Source organism: Suillus plorans (assembly GCF_016647745.1).
Source record: "Suillus plorans strain S12 chromosome Unknown HD556scaffold_49, whole genome shotgun sequence".
Taxonomy (NCBI): Eukaryota; Fungi; Basidiomycota; class Agaricomycetes; order Boletales; family Suillaceae; genus Suillus; species Suillus plorans.
In genome coordinates, this window is record NW_024537433.1 from 308,646 (window position 1) to 332,658 (window position 24,013).

Genomic DNA, 24,013 nt, shown 5'->3' on the forward strand with positions numbered 1-24,013 from the left:
ACCGTGGTTGGCTTATGCCCGGCAGGACTTATCGTGCTAATCTCATCTAAGCGAAATTGACACTCCACTGACGCCAAATTCCAATTCCACCCTCATTCGCCATCCATTGGCATTTCTGGTCATCCCTGCAATGTCCAGTCAATGGTGATATGTCGTACCCTGCACACAGTTAACACCGCCAGGCGGCATTCTCGTTCAAATCGAAAGGTCATTTGATTCGCAATCAGGTAATTGGCTTGCTATTCATATCCAAACTTCGCTATTCTCCCGCGGCGGTAGGCTGATCGAAGACTCAGCGTGAATGATAAATGCTGCCGAAGTCTAACCTTGCGAACCCACTCCATAGAACGCTGTCGGGAAATACTTGAGACATCGTCGGGTAATCATTGATCACCCTGTAAGCTACTCACCAAGTGCGGGCCACCATAAATAACCGGACTATCGTCTGGCCCACCAGGAGGGGATAGTACTGTTACATTTCTCATCAAGGTTTCGTTCTCCGGACCGGGCATTGACAGAACGCACCGATCCTCCAAAGTCCACCACATGGTTTCGTCCTAGGAGTACTTCAATCCCTGGTAAACGGCGTATTCAAATACTGAGCCCTACTGAGGTCCCGATGGACTTTGATCGCCAAGCACAGCTGTTAGAACCACGGTGAACTTTCTGAGCGCTGGTTAGCGTACTTATGCAGTGTCGTGGGATGTTTGTCCGCGGTACCGGAAAGCCCACGCGGTTTGCCGGCGATGCAGTCAACCACCACCGATGACCATGAATGTCTGCGTGCAACATCCCTCTGAGCACTCGATGGGCCATACAACTTGATGATATGCGACGAGCGGAAATTGGAACTAATAAATGGTTTCATATCTGATGTCGGTGAATTGACATTCGATACTCTTAGGGGGTCCGCGGATAGCCTTGTACAAAAATGGCGATCGCGTTAATATGCCCGTCAAGTTAATTTGGTCCCCGGCGTTTGGCCCGGTGACAATGCCGTTCATAACGCCTAGCCAATTCGCTCGCGCTAAGCCGAGCAATGTTCATTTCTCCCTGAGCTTCGCGGGGGATTAAATTCTCGAGCGTCATACGTCGATGTTACATATAATTGCGCATGTAACTTTATGAAGTCAACGGGGACTGTCATATCTGTATATGTTCGCGTGATAAGTCCAACGGAGGTGTGACACGAATGGGGTAGAGACTTATCACTGTTATCACCCACAGTTCGGTCCTCGTTTCGCCGGATTGAATACAAAACTGTCGGACAGCGCATATTCTTATCTTCTAGCTTTATCAGCGTCGAGATAAAAAGGTATTCCATTTCTTCGCCTATGCGGACCAGTGAGAATAAGTAGCACTCGGACTTCCATTCCGCGAAGTGTGCTCAACCGAGACGAAGGGTCGCATGTCAATGGTGCATCCTAATGTATTGAGAGAAATCGACTTGAGGTGAATTTCAAACCAGCCCAATCGAGAAAGAGAATCGCATGTCTCGTGATCCAGGACCAGGAATTCGAAGTGAACGTAATGCGGTCTTCTTCGGGGCGCAACCGCAGCACGTCGTGTCAGCGCTGGCCCAACAACGTATGGAACGTCAGGCCTTCAGGTGGGACACATGACAGAATCGCATGTCAACGTGAATCCAGCTTGGAATAGGGAAAAGTTAGCCAACAATCCCAAACCCTGACTGTTAGGAATCTTGCCGTAAATCGATATGTCGCATGATAGAACGTTTGAACACTACTCTGTCGGACGATAGACAGGGCCCGGAGAAACGTTTCTTATAAAGTCCGGTGTTGCGATATGATTCCACTGTGAGAACCGACGTTTTGATGCAGGAAAGGACAAACGTTCATAAAGGTATTTAGGTTTGCGGTTTGCGGAGTGGCTGACGGAAAACTTGTGTCAACAGGAGTTGATAACGAGGAGAAGCCCACCAAGGCTCTTAGCATACCATAAAAACACCCCCAAGCTTGCGATAACGTTTGGGGACCCAGAAGTATTTCATGTTCGGCACAATATTGTGGCGGGCGGTGGCTCGGATGAGTAATAACACCCAATTCATAATTTTAGTATTCGGAAAATACAAATACCGTAAGCGACCGAGTCTGTTGGAATGGAAAGGATCTCTCACTCTAGCGTGTGGCACAGTCGTAGAACCAGATTGTCAGCAGTGAACAGAAGCTTCCTGTGCGAGCATCTTACGATCGGTCCTATGGTCTTCGCAGCCTAGTGAGAATGGCCCCATGTAGTTAGAATATGCGACTAGGCCATCCGAGGGTAAAAACAGGTACCGTGACATCATCGTGACGATGGGCAGCGGGATACTTACTGATAACCTGAGTATATGCGTGCTGTATGGCGTGTCGAGAGCGTGATTTCTTTTTCGAGGCATCTTGGCTAATAACACGAGGCACTTGACGGGGTGGCGATAGCACCGGCCACGGTCATATCCTTCAAGGCGATGCTAATATGAACTCGGAAAGATCCAAAATCGAGTAGGTCCAGAATGTAGAGGCATCCTGTGTGCTTGAAAAGGAGTCCTCCTTCAGGGTAATAAAGCGCCACGGCGTCACAAACAAGCTCAAGGAGGAAGAATCGAGCATGCAGTATTATACCCAAACACCACCTCGAAGCACAAATACCTCAGCAAAGCGTTCCGCGCCCTCGGTTATGGGGTAATCCAAGAAAGGTAGCTCTTTAAATCCATCAGACTCACAGTCCCAGTGTGGGATTCGGAGATATGTCGGTGACGGTGGAACTTCACCATCCTGGTAGGTATCTTGATATTTCGTGCGCGGCATGGACCGCCGCATTAATACATATCGATCATCTACCATCCCGGCGGATATCTTAAATGAACCGCTAGTGTGTCCCAGTTCTCAAGGATAGTCTAGGATGGTCGCCCAAAATAAACCCCTTCGCTGAAGAGACGTAACAACTTTAGAGTCAAAAGCCAGATTACATTCCAAACCTACTGTAAAATTTCAGACCGCGATCAAAGCGATAAACTGATACGTACATTCAAGTCCAAGTCCAAGTCCAAGTCCCGGATTAATCATAGTACTATCAATGATCAAACACCGACTCGGAGAATGCAACGTCCTATAGGAAGCAAATTTATGCAAACGCAGAATGAAATAAAGCAATGAAAAGATTGCCAATTGGACCTGAGGATCGTCAGGGGAGTTTCAGCCATGCAGCAAATCCGGGAGTGACTGTTGTGATCGGGATCATCGTCATCATGGCTATTTGTTTCCGTATGGCAGCCAAGTCGCAGCGTGATCGTACATAAATGTGCATTCATGTGTAGATCTCTGAAACATACATCTGATCGCAGCATGACAACGAAAGGCACACCAGCCTTGGGAGGTGCTTGGCCAAAACGTGACAACAAACTCACATGCACGTGACCTGTCACACCGCGTCTCTCATCGACGCGCCGGCACGACTCGCGAGCAGATCGTTGAAATCTTGGTACGATTCTAATGCACAATGTGAAAATCAAGAAAATATGATATACACCCTTCTCAGCTCTGCATGTGTGCAGCCTGGGTTCCAGCTATCTATAGGTAGCAGTCGTCGTAATAGTACATATACACCAGTATCCTCCCTGCCACTATAGGGGAGATCGAGTTACACACCTGCTGGTAACGTGATGATACAAGACAAGGCGAGAAAAAAGGAATCGAGAAAAATTGATGATAGTGATGGAGGTGACATCGGTGAAAATGGAAACGATAGCAGCGCGACAACAAGCGATGGGGTCTTGCCCTTGACAAATCCAGTAACTGTGTACCTGAACGAGAGAAAAGAAAATTGAGGAATAAAGAGGGAGAAGGGGAGAAAAAAGAAAAGAAACCTGGGAGATGATGGTGAGAAGACAGGGAAGATGAAAATGACGAGAATAGGAAGAGAACTGATGATGCAACAACTTCTCAGTCCTGAAAATCGATGATAGTACATTCTATGCATTCATTCCTTCAGATCCTTCCTTCCTTCATTTCGTTGATCTTGATCCGATGGGCCAGATTATCCTGACCAGTGACGAAGTGCGATACTTGTGCGATATAATGTGATGTGATGTGCGATGTGCTCCAGTACTCGTTGCAATTCGTGATATCATGATGATTGGGTCCCTCCAGTGCGTTAGAAATTCATTGACGTGTTGAAACAAAAAGAATCTGCGCAAGTCTAACGTCTGCGAGTCCTTGGGCGCGAGCGTGACTTTGGTTTAGGCACAGGTGGCGGGGGAGTAGCATCTGCGTGCTCGCCACCTTCCTCGGAATTGGTATTCGTCGAGTTGGTTCTCTTTGGTGGGGCCCTGGACCTTGGCTTTGCACGGGAAGCTGAGGGGCGAGATCTCTTGGCGGGAACAGGTTTCTCCTGCTCAGCTTCTTCCTCGTCTCCGTCCTCCTCGCCAGCATTGTCAAGACGCTTGACGACCTTTTCCGTGCGGCCCTTCTTTGTTTTTTCCTTGTCTGGCTCCTCCTCACAAACAGTGCTACTTCCAGCGCTTTCAGCGCCTTCCACGGATTCTGCCGACAACTCCCGCGAGTGGATGCGCGTGAGAGTAGTCGCCGAAGACGCCGGTGAATCACCTTTCTTCCGCTGGCTCCTACGCGGCTCTGGCGAGACAGATTTCACAGCATCTTGTACTGGCACAGGGATTTCGATGAGCTCGCGTTTAGCTGCGCGCGTCAACATAAGCACCGTTTCCGGTTCCGGTAGTTCGGTGGCTGCCTCGACCTCATCGGGCACATCCTCTGTCTCCGGGTTGTCAGGCGGGGAGAATTCTTCCGGTTTCCTCGGGCTCCTAGTAGTTGTGGCAGTTCTGCGCGTCCTTGCACGCTTCCTTGGTGGTTGAGGCACGAGGAGATCGTCGTCATCATCTTCGATGACTTGTTCTTGGATCATGGTGGGCTTGCGCTTGCGCAGACTCATGCGGGTTTCGCTTTCAGATGGGACGTATGCGGCGTACCAGGGTTGGGAAGATAAGGCACTGGAATAGGCGTGTTGTAGTGAACCAAGAATCCACAGGTTGTCTTGGGTGGCTATCCAGCCGATGGGTGAGATGATTGGAGTGGGGGTAGTATCTGAAGTAGATGTTAGTGTATGATTGGGAGAGTCACACCGAGTGTAATGGAAAGTAGAATCGATAGGCATCAAAGGCAACAACGCAGGAATTATGGTGCACGGAACCGCATAGGAGGGAACATGTCGACTAAACTCACCTAATACACTCTGCACAATGGCTGCGGTGTTCCTCTTTTGTTCCTTATTCCAAAAGATCCAATGTGCAGGGTGCATGGGACGATAGAAGACGGCAAGAGCAGCAAGCGCTAATACTCTACTGTCGCTTGGGAGTTCGGGTGCGGCAGGTGGTACAATGGTAGTGGCAGTGAGAAACTCGCGGACGGCGGGCAGCATGACAGTAATGACGCCGTTTGCGAGGACACCGGGTGCCACCTGTAGGGGATGTAGAGATGACTGCTTTGTGATTGGAAGTGGGGTGGAATCTGCAGAGAGGACATGGAGAGGGTCATACCGCGGGAATACAGGTTTTGGAGGAGTGCGGGGTGGCATAGATGGAGTATTCTGTGGGCCATCTGGACGGATTGAGGAGATTGGGAAGCGAGAGGGATGGATTGGGTAGTCGAAATATATGGGATTGGCCAGATTGTTCATTGTTATAGCCAATACCTCACGATGGCGGGGATAAGTTTGAGAGCGAGTGGACAATGATTGACATAAAGAATCTACTATGGCTGGCATAGTCATGCTGATGGATAGTATATAATCCCAGGAAGTGATGAGGTGATGGTAGACTAGATTTAAATGTTAAAGAGGACCAGTACACGCGATGAAAGGATGGTGTCAAGAGTCAAAAGGCTACAAAGCCAATTTAACGTCAGAGTGAGTAATTGTAAAAGTAAATGCAGGGCTATTGCTTGGCTCACCGCGCCGGCTGCACCCCACGCCTCGCACATCTTTCCCATTTAAGCTACATCTAAACAAACACGCGGCGGCTAATTCTCCCACAAAGAGACAGCATAATGAAAATATTATAGGACCTACCACTACGACCAAGCTCACTACTGTTAATCGTCAGTCCCCACCCTCAACGTTAACGGAACCACATCGGACCTAATGACATACATAGACTACTATTTTGGTTTCTCGCTAATCTTATCAAATCCTCATCATGATCAGGCATCAATCTGCTATTATATCCGACTAAAATTTTGAATCCCCCCAGTTGTATGAGACCTCAGATCATATCGATCAAGACTTGGTGCCGAACTGCCAACATGCTGCATAATTTTCTTACTGGACGTGGTGTTAAGAGGCTTCATCAATATTAAAACCGAGGGACGTCTAGGTCTGAGATCTCTGGGTCAAAGGGCAATTTATTCGGCCGTAAGTTACAACTAAATCGGTCACGGTGCGCATTACCCCTGCAAAAACCCACGAAGTGAAGTAACATTTGTGCACTTAGTTACTAGTACTCATTGTTCATGAACATACCAGAAAACAACTATCTTCATCACAATAATACAAGAGGGACATTGATCGTCTGTGTTACGTCTGCTAGCGGCCCTGCGCGAAAAACCATATCCTCGAGCCTCGAGGATACCGACAGGCATCGCTAAATACCCGATTACCAAAAAAAGACTATCAAGCACAGCCACACATAACTCATGCAGTGCTACTCACGGCACGCACTGGGTCACTGAAGTTGCTTCCATCTGGCCTCCATGGAGCAAGAACATGTGTCGCCTCCAAAATCAGAGCCGCCCCCTGGCATCGTTCCTCGCTTTGTCAGGAGTTTCAGCAAGGCCAGCGCTACAACAGAGCAATCTACATCAACCGCTCATGCAGACGCCGAACAAGTTTTACCATCTTCCACATCGAAACTTGCACAAGCGAAGATAAATACTATAGACACATTCTTGAAGTATGCACGAAAAGCGAAGAGGCCAGGATTTCCTCCATCCTCCTGGTTTGCGGAGGAAGGCAATCAAGGTCAACGACCGATCACTCCCACTGCTGCATCCCTTCCTGCTTCCCACATCATTGATGATGAGATTCAGGAGGCAGGCAGCAGTGCGACTACTGATGCGATTCAATTTGATGGTGGTGGAGAAGTCGGAGTTGAAAGCGAACCACCAGAACCGGACACTCTCGCTCGGAAAATTCAAGCAATGATCGCATCACTGCCCTCCATGCCATCTGGGCTACCCACTTCTTTCCCCCAATTCTATACTACACCGTCCGGAACGCCAGTCATAGATTCCAATGACAATCCTCCCATTCCTTCCCCAGGATTTTCTGACTCAAAGTTGATGGCATTTCTCACTTCATTCACCGTCATGAATGGGTCAATCGATCGTGGGAGAGAGTCCGTCTGGTCTGTGTTAGACCGATTGCGATCCCCTATAACAATGAGGAATGGCACCGCTGGGCCCAACGCAGAGGGACCGCGCACTGGCGCGGAGTATGAAGATGACAATGGATCGGTGATGATGTACGGGCCTTTAGAACCCACCGAGGACTCGGAGATAGAGATCGCGCGCTCTGAGATTGTCTCACTCAATGGAGATGGAGAAGAGATCCGCACACCCCAGCTGACTTTCGTCCCCCTTCCATCAGAGTCGATCGAACAAGTCCTCGCCCAGAGCGAGAGCTTCGATAAGCGCAAAGGGAAACAAAGGGCGGACCCTGAGCAGTTCTCTTCCAGCAGCAGAGTCGAACCAAGGGACACGACTGCTGTTGTTGTAAGTGAGCAAGTTGAATATCGTGTCTGGCTCCCATCGCCTACAAAAATATCCATTCAAGCTATGTGGTGGGGATTCCGAATGTAGGCGTTTACTGATATAATCGCACACCTTCAAAACTAATGTGGTTGGTTTAGTTACCTTCCGCCTCCTGTGCTCGATGCTCTCAATGATAAACAGCTTGAAGCTGCCAAACGCGCTGCCATGATCACTACCGCGCTGAAATGGCTACTGGATCATTTACCTATCTCGCTTATGCCACCGCAGCTGCGTACCTCGATGAATATTCTCCGCCGACTTGTACCATACCTCGGCTACATCGGAGGCTTCATTGCCTGGAGCTGGTCAGCAGTCAAAGTTTTTGATAAAGGTATATGCCGTTCATTTACGTCACTGAATCTTGACTGATCACTGTCACAACGTTCCATTAAATCTAGGGTATGGAGTAGTTCTCACTGCCACTTGGCTCCTCCCAATTGCTCTCATACCGGGAACGTGGGAGGCGACCGACTTTCCATCGTTGCAAGCGGAACCCCAGACCCCCGCTTGGTCGAAGTACTAGCGCTAGTTTTGTTGTTCGATCATGATGTTTTTGGACTTGTGATTTGCTACACACAGGAACTGTATTGTCATTCATGGTATCTGTAGAACTGTATATACGTGTCTTGTGATCTATGTTTTGAGTTGCCCATCAAGTATGGTAGTTGTACTGTCTGAGGGGGACTGCATCTACTATAATATTAATCACTAGAGCTCAAGTTCATCAGAAAATCTAGTCGAGTTGCACCGGTGATCTTTAATTGCTTCTGCATATTACATATTACTATGCTGTTACAATGCTGTTATAGCTAAAGCGCAGAATAATACCTTCCATATCGGGTATAAACAGACCTACCAGTCTAGCGTCCCCGTTTACGTTCGAAGATTATCGGTTCGCGAGCACGTTCAAACTGCGTGTACAGCCATTCAATGACCGCCGTCACTTCATAACAGCCGAACAACGCACGATCAATTTATTTTTTTGGACACACAGGATATGTAAGACTTGTTCATGCTCTACAGTTCGGGATATGCAATCGAGGCACACTCGCCACAAAATACCCTCCACATATTTCGATAAGCTCGGGACTCCCAGTCACAGATACTCACACCAGGCTCGCCGGATAGGTCAGCCAGGAGACTTGTTTCGAGACGCCATCATGTACTTGTCCGAGGGGGATGGGTGGACACAGGTCGGTACCATGACTCGACGATCCTCGAGTAGTAGCGGTACCTTGGGCAGCTACTGTGTATTAATTAGTTGTGGGCTGAATTATACTTGAACTAAGCTGCAACTCACAAGTGTGACGCTATGCGATAAGTCGAATACACGGTCGCGAGATTGCTGAGGTCACAGTACTTCATACCGACCAAGCCACGGAGTTGTCAAAAATTAGGCCAGGCCGAGACACATAGTACCGAGTGTTAGAAGTTCCCTGTAGGCAGAAGTAAAAAATGGAGTGTGATAGATGTCAGTGAGATCCGCTGTCGTGAAATACGCACTACTTAGCAAATTTCTTCCGTTCGAGATCAACTGAACACTTTCAGCACCTTGCATGGAGCCGTAGAGTAGTGTAGCATGAATGATACATTGCCCGACGCCGTGCGGAGCAATTTTTATCAAAATAGTTATATTGACACACCACACACGTAGTCTTCATATTTGTTGAATTTTAAAGGTCAACGGTCCTTCATAGGCGGCGGCGGCGGCGTCGAAGCGATGGTTGATGTCGGAGAGGTGAATGAGTAGAGGCCAGGGCGTAATGGCGACAGCGTGTTTATGATTCGAGCGGTGTGAACAGTGGACGCTTGAATAAGTTAGAATTTGGACTGAACGAAGGAAGACGAGTTTTTGTCGGACCAGGGCATTGGACTGGATCGAAACGTACAGGTTTAGCGGAGTGAGCAGCGGGTACAGTAATAGTCAGACGAGCAGGCTCCTCGGGGTCTTGCATAGGCTTGAAGGAGCAATGCTCCTAAGTGACGCAACATCTAGGATCCGAAGACGAATAACCAACGAATAACAGGCCTAGGGGGTCTCTGAGTTGGAGTCTAGGAGTCTAGTCTCAGAGGTCTGACGTCATCCTACTTAAGCATCACCTACATAAACCCCAATCCTTTCGGTTCCCAAACCACATCCCTAAACCATTGCATCCATTGTACAACCATGTCTGATTTGAGCCCAGAACAAGCCCGCCTCGATCCCTACTCCAGCATCGCAGAAAGTACGAATGTCACTCTTCAGGAGAAGATCACCGGTACGCCGCATTCCTCTTCACGAACACCTGATTCATCGCACTGACGGCTCGTCAGGTTTGCACACCGTCATCCAGAAAGCAAAGGTCGGAATGCTCGTCACGCGCGACGTAAACGGGAACTTGCATTCCCGAGCAATGACTCCTACTAAGCGTACGAATTCAATCCTCGCTGCACACTATTCTTCATTCTGATACACTCGTTGCGTTTTAAAGCACTCAGCGACACGCAGCTGAACCTTGTGTTCCTCGCGAACAACGCGTCTCACAAGTTTGGTGACATCGAGCATGATGCGCACGTCAATGTCAGCTTCTGTGACGCATCCTCCACAGACTGGGCATCCTACTCCGGCAGAGCTAGAGTGACTGAGGACCAGGAATTAATCAGTAAGCTCTGGTCCCCAATGTGCGTGTAACTGTGTTATGCATTGTCATATTTTGACTGGGCGCAGCCTTACCGGCTACTTCGGCGACTTAAAGGATGGTGTCCACAAGGGCGACAAGACTGATCCACGCGTCGCCGTGATCGAGGTCGTTCCGGATGAGATCAAGTACTGGATTACGAATCACTCATCTGCGGTGCGTACAACGGAAGTGGCTTATGCCGCTGCTACGGGCAAGGCTACGGCTCCTGGACAGTCGCGCATCATCAGCAAGGAAGAGGTCAGTGTTCACGTGAGTGAGGAGTTGACCGCGATTTAATTTTTGTTTGTAGGTCCAACTTTCGCAATCACTCTAATCCAAGTGGTTCTTTTTCGGCCGTCATAATTGTACTACTTGTCAGAATCTGCCCTGTGGTGATATCAGAAGTTTTGTTTCAATACATGGACCGCTCGAGGAAATTGATTCCTGTGTATTTCATATGTCCTGTGAATTCCAATCAATTTCTGTATTATAAGGGGCGACTTCCCCTTCTAGTCTGAGGAGATGACAAGCGATGAGACGACAAGGAATCCTGTTTCTCGTGCATGGCCTCGGCGTAACTGTCGCGCATATCAGGACCATAGGGTAAGGGAAAAGGAAAGTACTGTACAGTAGTTTATATTTAACCAATTCTTCCTCAAGCTCTTCGTTTCGCAGCCGAGCCATTACAAGCTGGTTCTGAACGACCGCTTAGTCAATGTATGAATTCAAAAGTTTAGGTTACAGCTTACAAGAATTTCGACATGCTCTGCATTTAATTGCGCCATATTTGTATCAAGTTCTTTCCTGTAATTCAAGTCCACGCATTCAAAGATGGTCAGATGTACCTGCTGACGAGTACTCACACCTGCGCGGACAGGCTGCGATTGGTGTTTCGCAACTTATCGATCTCAATGGCATGTGCATCTCGGGTCCGAACATGGTCCTCATACTCGTGTGAGTAAGCGTCCAACATGAATGGCGTGATCTTCACAGAGATAGCATCCAACACGAATGCGTCTACATCATACTTAACGCTCTTATCAGGACCAGTGATATGATCTTCAGATGATTCCAAAGGATCGATCTATTGATTTCACTGTGAAGTAGAGTGCAATGATAAGATGATGCGACCTACCTCATACCGATCAAAAATTTGGTTCTTCAGAAACGCAAGGATGTCATCAAACCTGAGGTTAAGTAGCTCGTCTTCATTCTTCTGGAGTAGCACGATGCTGAATGCAAAGATGGCTTCGATGCCACTGGCCAAACAATTGTCGTATATCCGGACTACAATTTCTAGGGGAAACCTGAGCTTCCACTAAGTTATGCTATACACCATGAAAATTGCAGGCGTACCGATAGCTGAAGAGCGTTAGAAACCATTGCGAGCAAAACATGCTAGATTTTATGCCTTGTCTAAGGAAATGAACGTGGAGCACGGGTAGTAATTCTTCTATCAATCGGTCGAACTATTGTCGCTTGAGACAGTGACCACAGATCAACTGAGAGGCATACCTGGTACTAATATCAGAGAGTAAGTGTGAGTGAAAATAAGTGTTGTATTGGATCTCTACATACGAGCCGGAGCTGCAGTTTAGGCATCTCTGGGAGGAAATGACCCCGGAGATCATAAGAGTGCATTAACCTCACGAGGAGCGAGAAGGCCTCTTCGTCTGGCATCTAGGTCGTCAAAAGTAAAGTTAAATTGAACTGGAACAATAAAAAGCTTACATTGAGAAGGAGCACTGCTACAACGAAAGGAAGACCTTGACAATAACCGACCTGAGGGTCATACAATGAGTATGCTTTTAGAACGTTGAAAAGATGTTCTTGGCCGATGCCCTGTCCATCGGTAAAGAAATTGTGGTGAGGAAAGGTTCTGTGAGCTGGAGGTCAAGTCATGACTATGGACATCTAAAAAAATCGAACCTTCCGAGATCTCTTGTGATTGCCTTTTCATGAGGACTGGACTCCTTGAGGAGCGAAAGGTATGTATTCTCTAGCTCAGCGTCCTTTGATGCTGCCCTGCCTCAAGCGCCTTGTCAGCGGTGGAGCTGAGTATCAGGAAGCATCGTACATTAATTGCCACATCATTCCACGAAGCGCATCCGGAATCCCCTTCTCGATCGCTTTGGCTAGCTTTTGGGGATTCGAGGCTGCGAAACCCTGATAATCTAAGATACGAGATAAATACCGGATACAAGATCGCTTAGAAAGTTGTCACATCACCTGAAATAACGGCTCCCCAGAAACCTTGCGCTGGAGTCAGAGCTGAAAATTGGTGCATAGTCGCTCTTACCCCAGTCTATGCCTCCCTGTTCAGATTCTGTTACCTCAGCACGTCGCTCGTTATGGAGGCGCAAGAATTCTTCGTGAAGCTTCTGCTGCCCTTCTCCGGCACTCCGCAATGCTTCTATACTGCCTTCATCGCGGGTACCCTGTGACCCGATACGCGCAAGAATATTACTTCCAGGGGCAGATGGTATCGTTATTGTCGAAGCAGACTTCCTATGTGAGAAATGTCGTAAAGAAGAGAAGGCTTTTGAGGGTGCCGATGAAATAGTCGTCCTGCGGTTCAGCTTCGGAAGCGTATCGTCCGCGTCTGCCTCGGTGACAAGGCTGGTGTCTCCTGAGAGCGGAACGGTTGAGAAGCTTGGATCGTCATCAAGGATCACATCGTTATAGTCGGACTCCGCGACAGATCCTCTTGGGGAAAGCTCCTCATATGTTGAGCCCTTCGGAGAAAGCAAGGTATCGAGAGGTGAAGGTGGATCCGGTTTTGATGCTACTATAACAGAAACATCGTTTGCGGTACTTCCGTCTGACATTTGAACAGATTATGCTGGAAGATGGTACATGGGTATCAAACTAAATGGGCACACGCGGCTTGTAAACCAAGGTAACTTGGTTCCAGATCGTCTTGAGTCTCGATCATGCATTGTCACGTGGCTTTCGCCAACATCAAATTTTCAAAAGTCAGTTTGCGCATCACTACCATGTGCACTCTTTCAAAATTCAACGCGACGAGGCCTTGCAACACTCATAAGTTTAAAGCGCTCGCAATGCTTTGTTTACGAGTATCTCCGATTCCCGTCGGACATAAGCCCGTACTTCGTCGCGCAGTCACTTCCCAAGCTGAACGGTCTATTAATGTAATCTTTAAGAACACGACTGCATCTGTGGCCCATTAACTGGACAGGTTATCATGCTTCTCACTGTGACCAGTCGCAACGTACTACTTCCCGATTATGATCTGCCACGACCTGCGACGATCAATGTTGACCTCAGGACTGGTAAAATAATCGAAGTCCGCTTGCGGTACATTGGCGATGGGGCGTGTAGGGAAAGCTGGGCCCCGGGGGAACTACACTTCGTTGATGCTGGAGATAAAATTGTTCTTCCTGGGCTGGTCGAGTAGGGGTCTTTCCTTGTTGCAAAGCACGACTGCTAATTGTCATAATGACAGTGCCCATGTCCATCTAGAGGAACCCGGAAACCAGGACTGGGAAGGCTTTTGGACCGGGACACAAGCTGCAGCTGCCGGAGGCGTCACCACTCTAATTGATATGCCCGTCGATTCAAGTCCGCCCACCACCACACCAAGGAACCTTGATATTAAACGTCACTCTGCTCGTGGACAGTGTTGGGTAGATGTTGGATTTTGGGGAGGAGCGATTCCTCAGAATCAAGTAAGTGCATCAGCAGGTTCCAGCGTATCAGATGTTCATCATCTACAAGGCCGAATTGGGATCCCTCTTATCCGCTGGCGTCAGAGGTTTCAAGTGCTTTTTGATCGATACAGGCATCGAGGTAATTCAAAGTCAAAATTCCATGCATAAAGATGTTTATATGCCAGCTTCACATAGGAATTCCCTTGCGTTTCTGAGAGTGACCTTCATGCGCACATGTCCTATCTTCAAGTAGGGGTTTGTTGAGCATACAAGCGATGGCTATAATCTAACTATCAGCATTTTGCAAAGAATTCTGTCATGATTTTCCACGCCGAAATGCAGACCGCTTCTTCACCAGCCCAGCACCGGCTTAATCCAAGGTCATATCAAGAATTCCTCTCTTCGCGTCCTAAGGAGCTTGAGATAGATGCTATCACTCTCATTACTCGCCTCCAAGTGATATACCCCTCAGTTTCCTGTCACATCGCCCATCTATCGGCCGCAGCCGCCTTACCCATCATCCGTGCTGCCAAGAAATGTGGATCAAAACTTTCCGTTGAAACCTGTTTTCACTATCTATGTTTATCAGCAGAGGACATCTCAGATGGCGCAACCGAGTACAAATGCACCCCTCCGATTCGCGAGGACTCTAACAGAAATCTCCTCTGGGACGCTCTCGTGGATGGTACCATTGATTGTGTAACTTCCGATCACAGTCCTTGTCTCATTGAAATGAAGGGGCTTGAACGCGGCGATTTCATGGAAGCTTGGGGTGGTGTCAGTTCTCTAGGCCTTGGATTAAGCCTTCTATGGACGGAAGGAAGGAAGAGAGGCATCTCACTTGGACAGATCATCCGTTGGATGAGCATTAGAAATGCAGAGTTAGCGGGACTGTCTGGTACTAAGGGCCAGCTGAAAGTGGGACATGACGGAGATTTAGTGATCTGGGATCCGGAACCAGAATTCAAGGTGAATTCTAGTTCTGCTACTGCTCCCGTGATGATATCGATGATAACCGATCGAGTGATAGGTCTCGAAAAAACATTTGTATTTCAAGAACAAGTTAACCCCATATGAAGGCATGACTTTGAAGGGCCTCGTACACAAAACATTTGTTCGTGGTAGATTGGCTTACGATTCGGCACTTCAAGATGGTTTCACGGGTCTTCAACCTTCCGGAGAGCTACTATAGGTACTTGCGCGACAATTCTTGCTTGTGTGCAGTGTGTTGTAAACTGGGCAGAACGTTGCAGTCTCGAATTTGCGGCGACCTGTATTAGTTTGGTGATTGGCGAAAGTCTTTGAAATCACTAGATCTGAGTGCAAGCAGCGACAGTGAACTTTCGGTCGAATAGACCAATCAAGGGAAGTTTACAAGCTACGATTGGCTGATTGGGCCGGGGCCTAGCAAGATGTTCATATATATCTAACACTACCAGCCAGCCGGGCTGGGCACCTAGTAGTACGAAGCAACATTGACCTTGAATTATTGGGCAGATCCGAGTCGTAGTACATACGATGTGAGTGTTCATTTATCATTTGTTTGGTATAGCTCGAAGCTTAATCGTATCTGCAGTTGATCACATTGCGCTGTCAGTTGAGACTTTCGATAAGACCATGAACAACCAGTCCCTAGTTGTGACTGGCCGGAATGTCCTGCTGCCCGGTTCGGATCAGCCGCAGCCAGCAACGATCACGGTGAACATCGACACAGGTAAGATCACGGACATCCAAACAGTGTATGCAGAACGAAGTCCGGGCGGAGATGCAACGTTCATTGATGCAGGAGAAAAGTTTGTTCTTCCTGGACTAGTCGAGTGAGTGTTTGCCCCGTATCCCCATGAGAACCTGTCATTTGAATGCCTTTGCAGTGCCCACGTTCATCTAAATGAGCCTGGTCGAACGGACTGGGAAGGCTTTTGGACTGGTACGCGGGCAGCTGTGGCAGGAGGAATCACCACGGTCGTGGATATGCCCTTAAACTCTATACCACCCACGACCACTTTACAGAACCTCGAGATCAAGCGACAAACTGCACAAGGCCAGTGCTGGGCCGACGTTGGCTTTTGGGGTGGAGTTATTCCAGGGAACCAGGCAAGCTGCGCGTTTGAGACTGTCTGAAGAAATCACCTCATACTGGAATAAAGGCGGACCTGAAACCATTGGTGGCTGCCGGAGTAAAAGGATTCAAGTGCTTTTTGATTGAAAGCGGTGTCGAGGTGAGTGAGATATTGCGTCCTATCATCCAATGGCTCACAACATTTGTCCAGGAATTCCCTTGCGTCTCAGAACACGATCTCCATGCGCATATGCAAGAGCTCCAGGTCAAACTGCATATGAGGACCCAGTGAGCTACTAGCTAACTTTTTCTCTCTCGCAGGATCAATCGACTGTCCTGTTGTTCCACGCAGAGCTTGAAGATGATTCCTGCTCAGTGACAAACCACGAGGAGCACGATCCAACAGCATATCAAACCTTCCTCTCCTCTCGCCCTCAGGAGCTTGAGGCTAACGCTATCTCTCTGATTACCGTCTTGCAAGAGAAATACAACTCCCTTCGTTGCCACATCGTTCACCTATCTGCATCTTCTGCTCTTCCTATTATTCGTGCTGCACGTTCTCGTGGGTTGAATCTGACGGTGGAAACATGTTTCCATTATTTGTGCCTCTCAGCGGACGACATACCAGATGGCCGACCTGAATTCAAGTGCTGCCCGCCTATTCGTTCTGAATCAAACAGAGATGCACTGTGGGAGGCATTAAGAGATGGTACCATCGATTGTGTGGTATCCGATCATAGTCCATGTGTAGCAGAGTTGAAGAAGTTCGAGGAGGGCAATATCATGACTGCCTGGGGAGGCATAAACAGTCTCGGCTTTGGCCTTAGCCTTCTATGGACAGAAGGCCAAAGGAGGGGCATTAGCCTCCGTCAGATTATTCGTTGGACGAGCGAAGAAACCGCGAAACACGCTGGGCTTTCATCATCCAAAGGGCAATTATCAGTAGGGTATGATGGCGACCTCATCATCTGGGACCCTGCAGCCGAGTTCAAGGTATATTATAAACACTTTCGATTTTGCCAAGTCATTCTTTAACGTTAACATCGACAGGTGTCAAAGGAACTTTTCCACTTCAAGAACAAATTCTCCGCATACGAAGGGATGGTGCTAAATGGAGTTGTGCAGCAAACGATTTTGCGCGGCCGCGTGGCCTACGATAGGGCGCAGAACGGCTTTGATGGCATTACCCCCATCGGCAAGCTCCTGTGATTCCCAATGATTAACGAGACGCTACAGTCTTGTTAAATCCTTCTCAGCCCACGTATTGGAGTTGTACGATCTGTTATACCAGTCATAATATTTCGGAACGCCGTCTTTTCTGATTCCGTTAGCGCTGAGCTACTATTATACATGGAGCACGCGTACTATAATTAGAACCCCTGAGCGTGTTGTTGTACGTATATCGCTTACTATTCGGCATACTTCATGGTCAACTTGGCCTGATTAGCCACACCACCAATTCACTACGGGCAACAAACATGCCTGTTCTTAACAGAGTATTTACATGCACAAGGGCCATCCGTTCAACGGGCAGCTCTGGCGTCGCCAAATGTTCTGTATCTCCAGTGATTAGGTAGACATTCACGCCTCCATAGTTACTTCGGGTCACTAATCTGCGCTGCGGCCATCTCAGAAACGATCATGCCCGACCCTGCGAGCCCGTCGTTTCTGCAGGTGGTAAGCTTATATCACAGTCGCGGGCAATGACCACCTCTGCCGATTCCCTCGTTGCCTTTGGACAACAACATGTCACCAGAGGCCTCGGCCGCCTCACAGAAGCTGTCATGACAAAGGGTGAGGGTTCGTACGTGACCTTTGAGGATGGACGTAGGATGTTAGATTTCAGCTGTGGTATCGGTGTGACAAACCTTGGTGAGTTTCTATACTCTCCACAGTGAATGATTCACTAGAAGTCTCATGATGATACCCAACTCCAGGTCATTGCCACCCGAAGGTTTCCAAAGCTGCAGCAGATCAATGTGTGAACATTGTTCATGCTCAGGTATGGTCTAACTTCGGAATGCAGTTTGAGATAAACTCACTCTTGGTACTCTTCTAGTGCAGCATCTCATTCCATGGCCCTTACTTGCGCCTTATCGAGAAACTCCTTCCAATCATGCCTGATCCCTCGCTTGATTCGTTCTTCTTTTGGAACTCAGGCTCTGAAGCCATTGAAGCATCCCTCAAGATGGCACGACAAGTTACTGGTCGGCAGAACATTATCGCCATGCAGGGTAAGTTGGTGGTAAGTATTCACAAAGAGCTTAAGCAGAATTTCTGGCCTTGCAGGCGGTTATCATGGTCGAACGTTTGGTGCCATGGCTGTTACAAAGAGCAAGACGGTCTATAGTGAAGGATTCTTTCCATTGATGGTAATTTTGGTGTTTAGGATATATGCGACTGGACTAACATCATTGTAGCCTGGGGCATTTGCCATACCGTTCCCGTACTGGCACCAACTGGGATTATCGATCAATACGAGTGAAGAAGAGCTCGTCCGACTCTCATTGTATCAACTAGATCTTGTTCTCAAACAACAAACAGCTCCCAGAGACACAGCTGCCATCATCGTCGAGCCTGTACTTGGAGAGGGTGGTTATGTACCAGCCCCTGCATCTTTCCTCAAAGGATTGCGTGCCGTCTGCGACAAACATGGCATCCTCCTTATTGTGGATGAAGTACAGAGTGGATTCGGTAGGACGGGCAAGTACTTCAACGTTGAATATAGTGGTGTCCGACCCGATATCCTGATAATCGCAAAGGTACAGTGGATTGCTGTGTTAGTCATGGCTAATTGAATCGCTGATTAACCCTAGGGCCTTGCAAATGGATTCCCGTTGAGTGGTGTAGTCAGCAGGAAGGAGCTTACGGATAAGTTAGTGCCGGGTTCCATGGTTAGTCCATTACCACTAGCCCGTGTTTTCTCGTCCCGTTGATAGCACATTTTAAGGGAGGTACATATGCAGGCAACGCCGTATCATGCGCCGCTGCGGTGGCTGTCGCTAACGCCTTCCGTGAAGAGAAGGTGCTCGATAATGTTTCGGCTCGGTAAGATCACTGCACAAGCGGTCCAGAATTCTGTAGTCTCACAGTTTCTAGTTCGAGCGAACTTTTAACATCGTTAAAGTCCCTCCGTAATGACCCAGAAGTAGGAAGCATGGTCGTCGATATCCGGGGCCAGGGCCTGATGGTTGCTGTCGAGTTTGCATCCCCGTCGTACTCTCCAACTGATCCCGCACTGGTTCCATCCGCACCGAAGAACCTCGCAAGTCGTGTGGCGAAGCGCTGCATGGAGAAGGGGCTTTTAATTCTCACGACTTCATTATATGAAGTCATCAGGTTCATACCTCCTCTGAATATCTCGCAGGGCGATTTGCAAAAAGGTTGTCAGATATTTGCGGAATCAGTCAAAGAAGTCGTCCGAGAAGGTTGAATAGTCGTTCTTTTGTACCGAGTACCCGACATGTTTTGTCATGTTCGTCGAGCGTAAAAATCTATGCATTTGTATCCCGAATTTATGTACAATATTCATGTAGATCCACCTGCGACTCCCACGTAAGTACTGTCATTGTTAGTGGCAGATGGGGCCTTCGCACCTCCAAGTAGTAACCGATATAGCAGGCCAGCTGATTGAAATACTTCAAAAAAAAGATCAGGTGAGCCTGGTAACCACTATTGTACATATACACTATTACTTTTCCACCTTCGTACTATGCTAATGATACACATTTGAAATGACAATGGGTTGGGATAAGCAGATCCACCGCGTTACGCGATCGCAATTCACTGGGGTTGCTGGTCCGGTCCAGCCTTCGGGAAGGACACAGTAAGCACACCATTCTCCATCTCCGCGTGGACGTCCTCAGCCTGGAGGTGTAACATGGTCAGACCGCCGCCACGCATAACCGTTACACCAAAAGGTGAAATACTGAAAGCTTAGCTTTCAGTATCAGCGACGCTATATGTACTGATTATGAGAACTCAGGTAAGCCAGCGTGCTTACAGGAGGGTACAATAACTGTCAACACCAAATCGCTACACGGAATTCACACTGTTAGTGTGCTCACCTTGATTCCCTGAGGAATTTGAAGGGTCCTGGAAAATTTGCCATAAGAACGCTCCTGCACCACATAGCTGTCCTTGTTGTAATTATCCGAGCATTTCGACTCTCCGGATATTGTCAGACGATTTCCATGGACCTCGACATTGACATCCTGTTGTTTGATGCCGGAAGTTCAAGTGTCGCCGTGACCGTCTTGGTCTCAGAGTTCTCGTGTAGATCCATCCTGTGTTGATACGAGTCAACGACATAACTACATTGAAATTTATATTATGCTCACCTAGGAAACGCCCAACCACGACGATGAGTCAAGGCAGTATTACCCTCGATGGTAGTAGGGGAGGAATGGAAACGAGCATTGAAAGCATCGTCAAATAGCTTGTCGAACTCGGTGAATGGATCGTAAAATGTGCGCACCAAAGACATGATTAAGTGCAGAATAATAGATGTCGGGAGAGGTGTTTTGGTGGTTGTTATTGATTGACGTTGGAGGAGTTTGCTGCAGTCTGAGCGACTCTAACCAGCATTTATATACATGTCCGTGACAATATATAACGAATGTCTATAATGTTCACGATGATACGAGTGTCTTCTAGAAGTTACCCGGTATTTGGTTGAATAGCGATCGACGACATTCTGTAATATTCCCGAGTTGACTCGGAGAAGCCGCTAGTAAGGCGTTCCATATTGAGCCGAGCAAATTCGACTGCGTTGAGCTGGGAACGCTGCAACCAGACGACAGCGTAATGTTTGAGTATAATATAGGGAAGCTTGAGATGACATATGGCTTGAGTGAGCTCGCTCTCAGAGGACAACGCAAAAATGTAGGAGACAGTTGATAAAAGAGTCGCATTCTGTGCGGACTACGAGTCCATTTCTCGGACCAAGTCTTTGTACATTTTGAGGGAGGGATGATGATGACTTTCTGAACGAGGTGGTCGCATTGAACCCCCAAGAATAGGATCTCCGGTTACTGTGGATCGATTAATGTACATCGATAATCGGCTTAAATCGATTCTGCATATATAGCGATACCTCAGGCTACTGATACTTACGGTCATCGAATTCTGACCTTTCTATTACTTCCTGCCCCTCAGTATTCAATCAGGGTCGGTTGGACGTGTGATCGTCTAAACCTTACTTGGCATCCAGTGTCTGCTTCTCCCGCTCCACACTGGCTTCTCTCCACTTCCTGCCTTTGTACAACACCAGCAGGATCATGCACTCGACGGCAACCATCAGACCTGCCCAGAGAGTATACAGACCACCGTCACCAATAGTATCCTAAACTAACGTCAGATTTGGCCTTCTGCAAACTGTCATGACCCTGACTCACTTGTAAAGGAACCGCAATCTCGACAGCGACAAAAGCAACCAGACCACGGAAAGAACTATTTGCTGCTACTGCCATTGATGAGCGACCAGTGTTTGCATCAACAAGGTATGCCAGTGTGCTTGCGTAGATCCATCTATCGTGGATGAGAAGTAAAATACAATGTAAAAACTCAGTGAGCGTACACGGATAAAAATCCAGTGAGGAACAGCATCACACACACAGCGGCAACATGGACTCGTTCTTGGCACACCCAGGCGTATCCAATAACAGACAGAGGTGACCACAACATGGCGATTTTCGTGCTCTCGAGGCGCATCTGAATGAATTTGCATCAGCCATCTGCTGAGTCAGTGCTAGTGGTTCGACGTTCACCTCTGGAAAGCTGACCCCTCCATTTTTGGCCTTTAGCCGAGCAAGTGTCCTATCAGACCAATAACCACCCGATATGCTGCCAGCTACTGAGCCTGCGACAAGGAGATGCGTCAGGCAGGTGTTCCCAATGCTTGTAATTCACTTACCGACACCATAGACAAGCAAAACAAGGCCGGTCTTCAATGCATCATAATCATAATACACTGACAATGTTCTTGCGCATGTATACGCAATACTAGGGCTAAACGCAAATGTTAAGGCTGGCGCGAGAGGGCATAAAAATAGGGTTTCAGCAAGAAATGAGGGCACGCACCTGATGCTATCAAGATAAGCAGGTTGTTCTTGCGGCTGACAATCGAGAAGTATGGAGGGAAAGGGTTGACATCAGCCATGGACAGTCTCATGTCTTTAATGGCTGATGGTATAACCGGCCGCTGTGCTTCGATATCTTTCGAAGTCGTCTTATTTTCTCCACCCGCTTTTGATCTTGAAATATTTTGCGACTCGTCCTTCGCTTCCGATGACTGCTGCTTTCGGAGTCTCGAATTCAATACGTTCTGGTAAACCACACTCCTTTCCTTCCTGAAGGTATCCTTGAACAAGACAAGAAATGCCGAAAAGATTATACCTCCCAAGATGACCAAGAGCCAGAAAACTGCCCGCCAGCTAAGGCCCTGTGTGAGTGCACCACCAAAGATTGGTCCTAACGAGGGACCGAGGAGAGGTGCAGAGTAGTAGATACCCATCATTGTACCTCGTTGATGTGGCTCGTATATATCGGCCAGAGTGGCAGTTCCCATACCGAAAACTGCGCTTAACCTACTCAAAGTGAGCACGGACACGAATGATTGAGGAACTGTCCCACCCTGCGGCTTGCACGATTCGCATGCCAATCATCAAACCAATAGTCCTTGACGCGGCCACGATTGCAGATCCAATTATGAAAAGCCCAACGGATAGAAGGTACACGAGCTAGGTTCGCTCATTAATAAACAACGCTCTAAGGGCAGCTATAGATACAAACCTTGCGGCCCTTTATCTCGCCAATCGCACTCCAAATGATAGGAAAATTGCCTTGAACCAGAATGAACAGAGATATACTCAGGCTGATATCTCCGCTGCTGGCGTGTAGCTGCTGCTCAATTTGAGCATTGGCGGCTGTTCCCTGACCGTTCAACCGATATTTGACACAACAGGATCACAGACGCAACCTACGGTTTTGTATGTTACACCCCAAACCCGAAACAACCGAGGCACCAGATATAATGAATAATATAGCAGTCTGTAGTTGTGTTCAATCAATTTCTACTTAAATATCGTGTAGGATGGAAGGACTCACCTTCTTCGTATTTGACCATATTCGAGGATCATCCTCAACCACGGCATGCTCTATATCAAGCTTAATAGGTTCATTTGGCAATATGGAACTGGGGGAATGCGGTTGGGTATCAGTATGAAACTCCACATCCTGGACCTCTATAGGTGACAGGTTCGTACTCCGTGTTTCTGCCATGGGGGTAAAATGTCAGATGCACGAGTTGACAATTGTATGGCAAGTCACGTATGATCTTATAGATGGTTCATGGATAACAGGAATGTCAGAAAGAGGACTAGTAGTGCCGGTACGATAAGAGCATGCTGGCACCACTGAAACGCAAGCTTTACGACAAACCCTTGTACTCACCTTATAGTGTGTCCAATTCCTAGCGGCCAATTAGTAAAATCATTACTTACTATGTCGAGAAATTTACGGTGGCGCTCAGCCAAAATGCCACGCGAGGGCACGGGACACCGATCGACTACCTTTTCGAGCCGGGATTCGCTGACCTCACCAGATTCGTGTGACGGCGTAAGTTATGACGAGTAGTGCTGCCGTGGTCCGGTTCCGAACCGTGGTTCGGTCCACGGTTCTCCATTTTGGCCGGACCGAACCGAAATGAGGTTCACGGTTCGTTGGTCCTGGGGAGGTTCGGTCATGGGTTCGGACCTTCCCGAACCGTTCCGAACCGCGAACCGAAACTTCGTCGACGAGGCT

The 24,013-nt window shown here is 48.1% G+C and overlaps 9 protein-coding genes across 9 annotated transcripts; 5 read left to right on the forward strand and 4 right to left on the reverse strand.

Annotated features, from left to right (window-relative positions):
- Positions 1-4,197: 4,197 nt before the first annotated feature.
- Positions 4,198-5,691, reverse strand: HD556DRAFT_1310585 (uncharacterized protein; the record flags this gene model as incomplete). Its single annotated transcript, XM_041300432.1, has 2 exons — positions 4,198-5,099; positions 5,238-5,691. The coding sequence occupies 2 exons, from the start codon at positions 5,689-5,691 to the stop codon at positions 4,198-4,200; spliced, it is 1,356 nt and encodes a 451-aa protein (XP_041157540.1).
- An 846-nt stretch (positions 5,692-6,537) lies between these two features.
- Positions 6,538-8,676, forward strand: HD556DRAFT_698728 (uncharacterized protein). The gene is made up of 3 exons (XM_041311340.1): positions 6,538-7,864; positions 7,919-8,151; positions 8,219-8,676. The coding sequence occupies exons 1-3, from the start codon at positions 6,762-6,764 to the stop codon at positions 8,341-8,343; spliced, it is 1,461 nt and encodes a 486-aa protein (XP_041157541.1). The 5' UTR covers positions 6,538-6,761; the 3' UTR covers positions 8,344-8,676.
- Positions 8,677-9,987: 1,311 nt separating this feature from the next.
- HD556DRAFT_1242162 (uncharacterized protein) lies at positions 9,988-10,777 on the forward strand (the record flags this gene model as incomplete). The annotated part of the gene is made up of 4 exons (XM_041298250.1): positions 9,988-10,078; positions 10,134-10,229; positions 10,292-10,481; positions 10,528-10,777. The coding sequence occupies 4 exons, from the start codon at positions 9,988-9,990 to the stop codon at positions 10,775-10,777; spliced, it is 627 nt and encodes a 208-aa protein (XP_041157542.1).
- A 190-nt stretch (positions 10,778-10,967) lies between these two features.
- On the reverse strand, positions 10,968-13,308 carry HD556DRAFT_1242084 (rab-GTPase-TBC domain-containing protein; the record flags this gene model as incomplete). The annotated part of the gene is made up of 12 exons (XM_041298243.1): positions 10,968-11,058; positions 11,109-11,176; positions 11,230-11,284; positions 11,344-11,564; positions 11,616-11,787; positions 11,837-11,949; positions 12,059-12,160; positions 12,212-12,359; positions 12,410-12,505; positions 12,558-12,654; positions 12,710-12,733; positions 12,780-13,308. 12 exons carry the CDS (start codon positions 13,306-13,308, stop codon positions 10,968-10,970), a joined length of 1,716 nt encoding a protein of 571 aa, XP_041157543.1.
- Positions 13,309-13,464: 156 nt separating this feature from the next.
- On the forward strand, positions 13,465-15,485 carry HD556DRAFT_1391314 (uncharacterized protein). Its single transcript, XM_041303558.1, has 6 exons — positions 13,465-13,894; positions 13,947-14,169; positions 14,219-14,290; positions 14,347-14,400; positions 14,461-15,120; positions 15,182-15,485. The coding sequence occupies exons 1-6, from the start codon at positions 13,686-13,688 to the stop codon at positions 15,341-15,343; spliced, it is 1,380 nt and encodes a 459-aa protein (XP_041157544.1). The 5' UTR covers positions 13,465-13,685; the 3' UTR covers positions 15,344-15,485.
- On the forward strand, positions 15,486-17,630 carry HD556DRAFT_1391321 (uncharacterized protein). Its single transcript, XM_041303559.1, has 7 exons — positions 15,486-15,671; positions 15,728-15,968; positions 16,023-16,245; positions 16,299-16,370; positions 16,422-16,475; positions 16,532-17,203; positions 17,261-17,630. The coding sequence occupies exons 2-7, from the start codon at positions 15,769-15,771 to the stop codon at positions 17,417-17,419; spliced, it is 1,380 nt and encodes a 459-aa protein (XP_041157545.1). The 5' UTR covers positions 15,486-15,671; positions 15,728-15,768; the 3' UTR covers positions 17,420-17,630.
- HD556DRAFT_1391325 (pyridoxal phosphate-dependent transferase) lies at positions 17,631-19,702 on the forward strand. The gene is made up of 9 exons (XM_041303560.1): positions 17,631-17,783; positions 17,844-18,082; positions 18,148-18,212; positions 18,270-18,444; positions 18,500-18,582; positions 18,631-18,972; positions 19,027-19,104; positions 19,161-19,258; positions 19,310-19,702. The coding sequence occupies exons 1-9, from the start codon at positions 17,689-17,691 to the stop codon at positions 19,641-19,643; spliced, it is 1,509 nt and encodes a 502-aa protein (XP_041157546.1). The 5' UTR covers positions 17,631-17,688; the 3' UTR covers positions 19,644-19,702.
- A 142-nt stretch (positions 19,703-19,844) lies between these two features.
- Positions 19,845-20,696, reverse strand: HD556DRAFT_1520533 (small heat shock protein; the record flags this gene model as incomplete). Its single annotated transcript, XM_041309153.1, has 4 exons — positions 19,845-20,077; positions 20,278-20,424; positions 20,463-20,496; positions 20,551-20,696. 4 exons carry the CDS (start codon positions 20,694-20,696, stop codon positions 19,994-19,996), a joined length of 411 nt encoding a protein of 136 aa, XP_041157547.1. The 3' UTR covers positions 19,845-19,993.
- A 498-nt stretch (positions 20,697-21,194) lies between these two features.
- HD556DRAFT_699014 (MFS general substrate transporter) lies at positions 21,195-23,602 on the reverse strand. The gene is made up of 10 exons (XM_041311341.1): positions 23,318-23,602; positions 23,194-23,260; positions 23,003-23,136; positions 22,844-22,950; positions 22,292-22,797; positions 22,125-22,238; positions 21,979-22,070; positions 21,789-21,922; positions 21,607-21,739; positions 21,195-21,554 (listed from the first exon to the last, which is right to left on the reverse strand). Exons 1-10 carry the CDS (start codon positions 23,489-23,491, stop codon positions 21,408-21,410), a joined length of 1,608 nt encoding a protein of 535 aa, XP_041157548.1. The 5' UTR covers positions 23,492-23,602; the 3' UTR covers positions 21,195-21,407.
- Between the last annotated feature and the right edge of the window lie 411 nt (positions 23,603-24,013).

What these genes read in the sequence shown, in the direction of transcription:
- HD556DRAFT_698728 (XM_041311340.1), top strand. Translation starts at nt 6,762, where the DNA reads ATGGAGCAAGAACATGTGTCGCCTCCAAAATCAGAGCCGCCCCCTGGC. An exon ending in ATGTGGTGGGGATTCCGAAT is followed by an intron (nt 7,865 to 7,918) that starts GTAGGCGTTTAC and finishes TGGTTGGTTTAG; the next exon opens with TTACCTTCCGCCTCCTGTGC. An exon ending in AGTCAAAGTTTTTGATAAAG is followed by an intron (nt 8,152 to 8,218) that starts GTATATGCCGTT and finishes CATTAAATCTAG; the next exon opens with GGTATGGAGTAGTTCTCACT.
- HD556DRAFT_1391314 (XM_041303558.1), top strand. Translation starts at nt 13,686, where the DNA reads ATGCTTCTCACTGTGACCAGTCGCAACGTACTACTTCCCGATTATGAT. An exon ending in GTTCTTCCTGGGCTGGTCGA is followed by an intron (nt 13,895 to 13,946) that starts GTAGGGGTCTTT and finishes TCATAATGACAG; the next exon opens with TGCCCATGTCCATCTAGAGG. An exon ending in TGATCGATACAGGCATCGAG is followed by an intron (nt 14,291 to 14,346) that starts GTAATTCAAAGT and finishes AGCTTCACATAG; the next exon opens with GAATTCCCTTGCGTTTCTGA.
- HD556DRAFT_1391321 (XM_041303559.1), top strand. Translation starts at nt 15,769, where the DNA reads ATGAACAACCAGTCCCTAGTTGTGACTGGCCGGAATGTCCTGCTGCCC. An exon ending in GTTCTTCCTGGACTAGTCGA is followed by an intron (nt 15,969 to 16,022) that starts GTGAGTGTTTGC and finishes ATGCCTTTGCAG; the next exon opens with TGCCCACGTTCATCTAAATG. An exon ending in TGATTGAAAGCGGTGTCGAG is followed by an intron (nt 16,371 to 16,421) that starts GTGAGTGAGATA and finishes ACATTTGTCCAG; the next exon opens with GAATTCCCTTGCGTCTCAGA.
- HD556DRAFT_1391325 (XM_041303560.1), top strand. Translation starts at nt 17,689, where the DNA reads ATGCCTGTTCTTAACAGAGTATTTACATGCACAAGGGCCATCCGTTCA. An exon ending in TATCGGTGTGACAAACCTTG is followed by an intron (nt 18,083 to 18,147) that starts GTGAGTTTCTAT and finishes ACCCAACTCCAG; the next exon opens with GTCATTGCCACCCGAAGGTT. An exon ending in ATATCCTGATAATCGCAAAG is followed by an intron (nt 18,973 to 19,026) that starts GTACAGTGGATT and finishes GATTAACCCTAG; the next exon opens with GGCCTTGCAAATGGATTCCC.
- HD556DRAFT_699014 (XM_041311341.1), bottom strand. Translation starts at nt 23,491, where the DNA reads ATGGCAGAAACACGGAGTACGAACCTGTCACCTATAGAGGTCCAGGAT. An exon ending in CGAATCGTGCAAGCCGCAGG is followed by an intron (nt 22,798 to 22,843) that starts GTGGGACAGTTC and finishes CACTTTGAGTAG; the next exon opens with GTTAAGCGCAGTTTTCGGTA. An exon ending in TTTGCTTGTCTATGGTGTCG is followed by an intron (nt 22,071 to 22,124) that starts GTAAGTGAATTA and finishes TCCTTGTCGCAG; the next exon opens with GCTCAGTAGCTGGCAGCATA.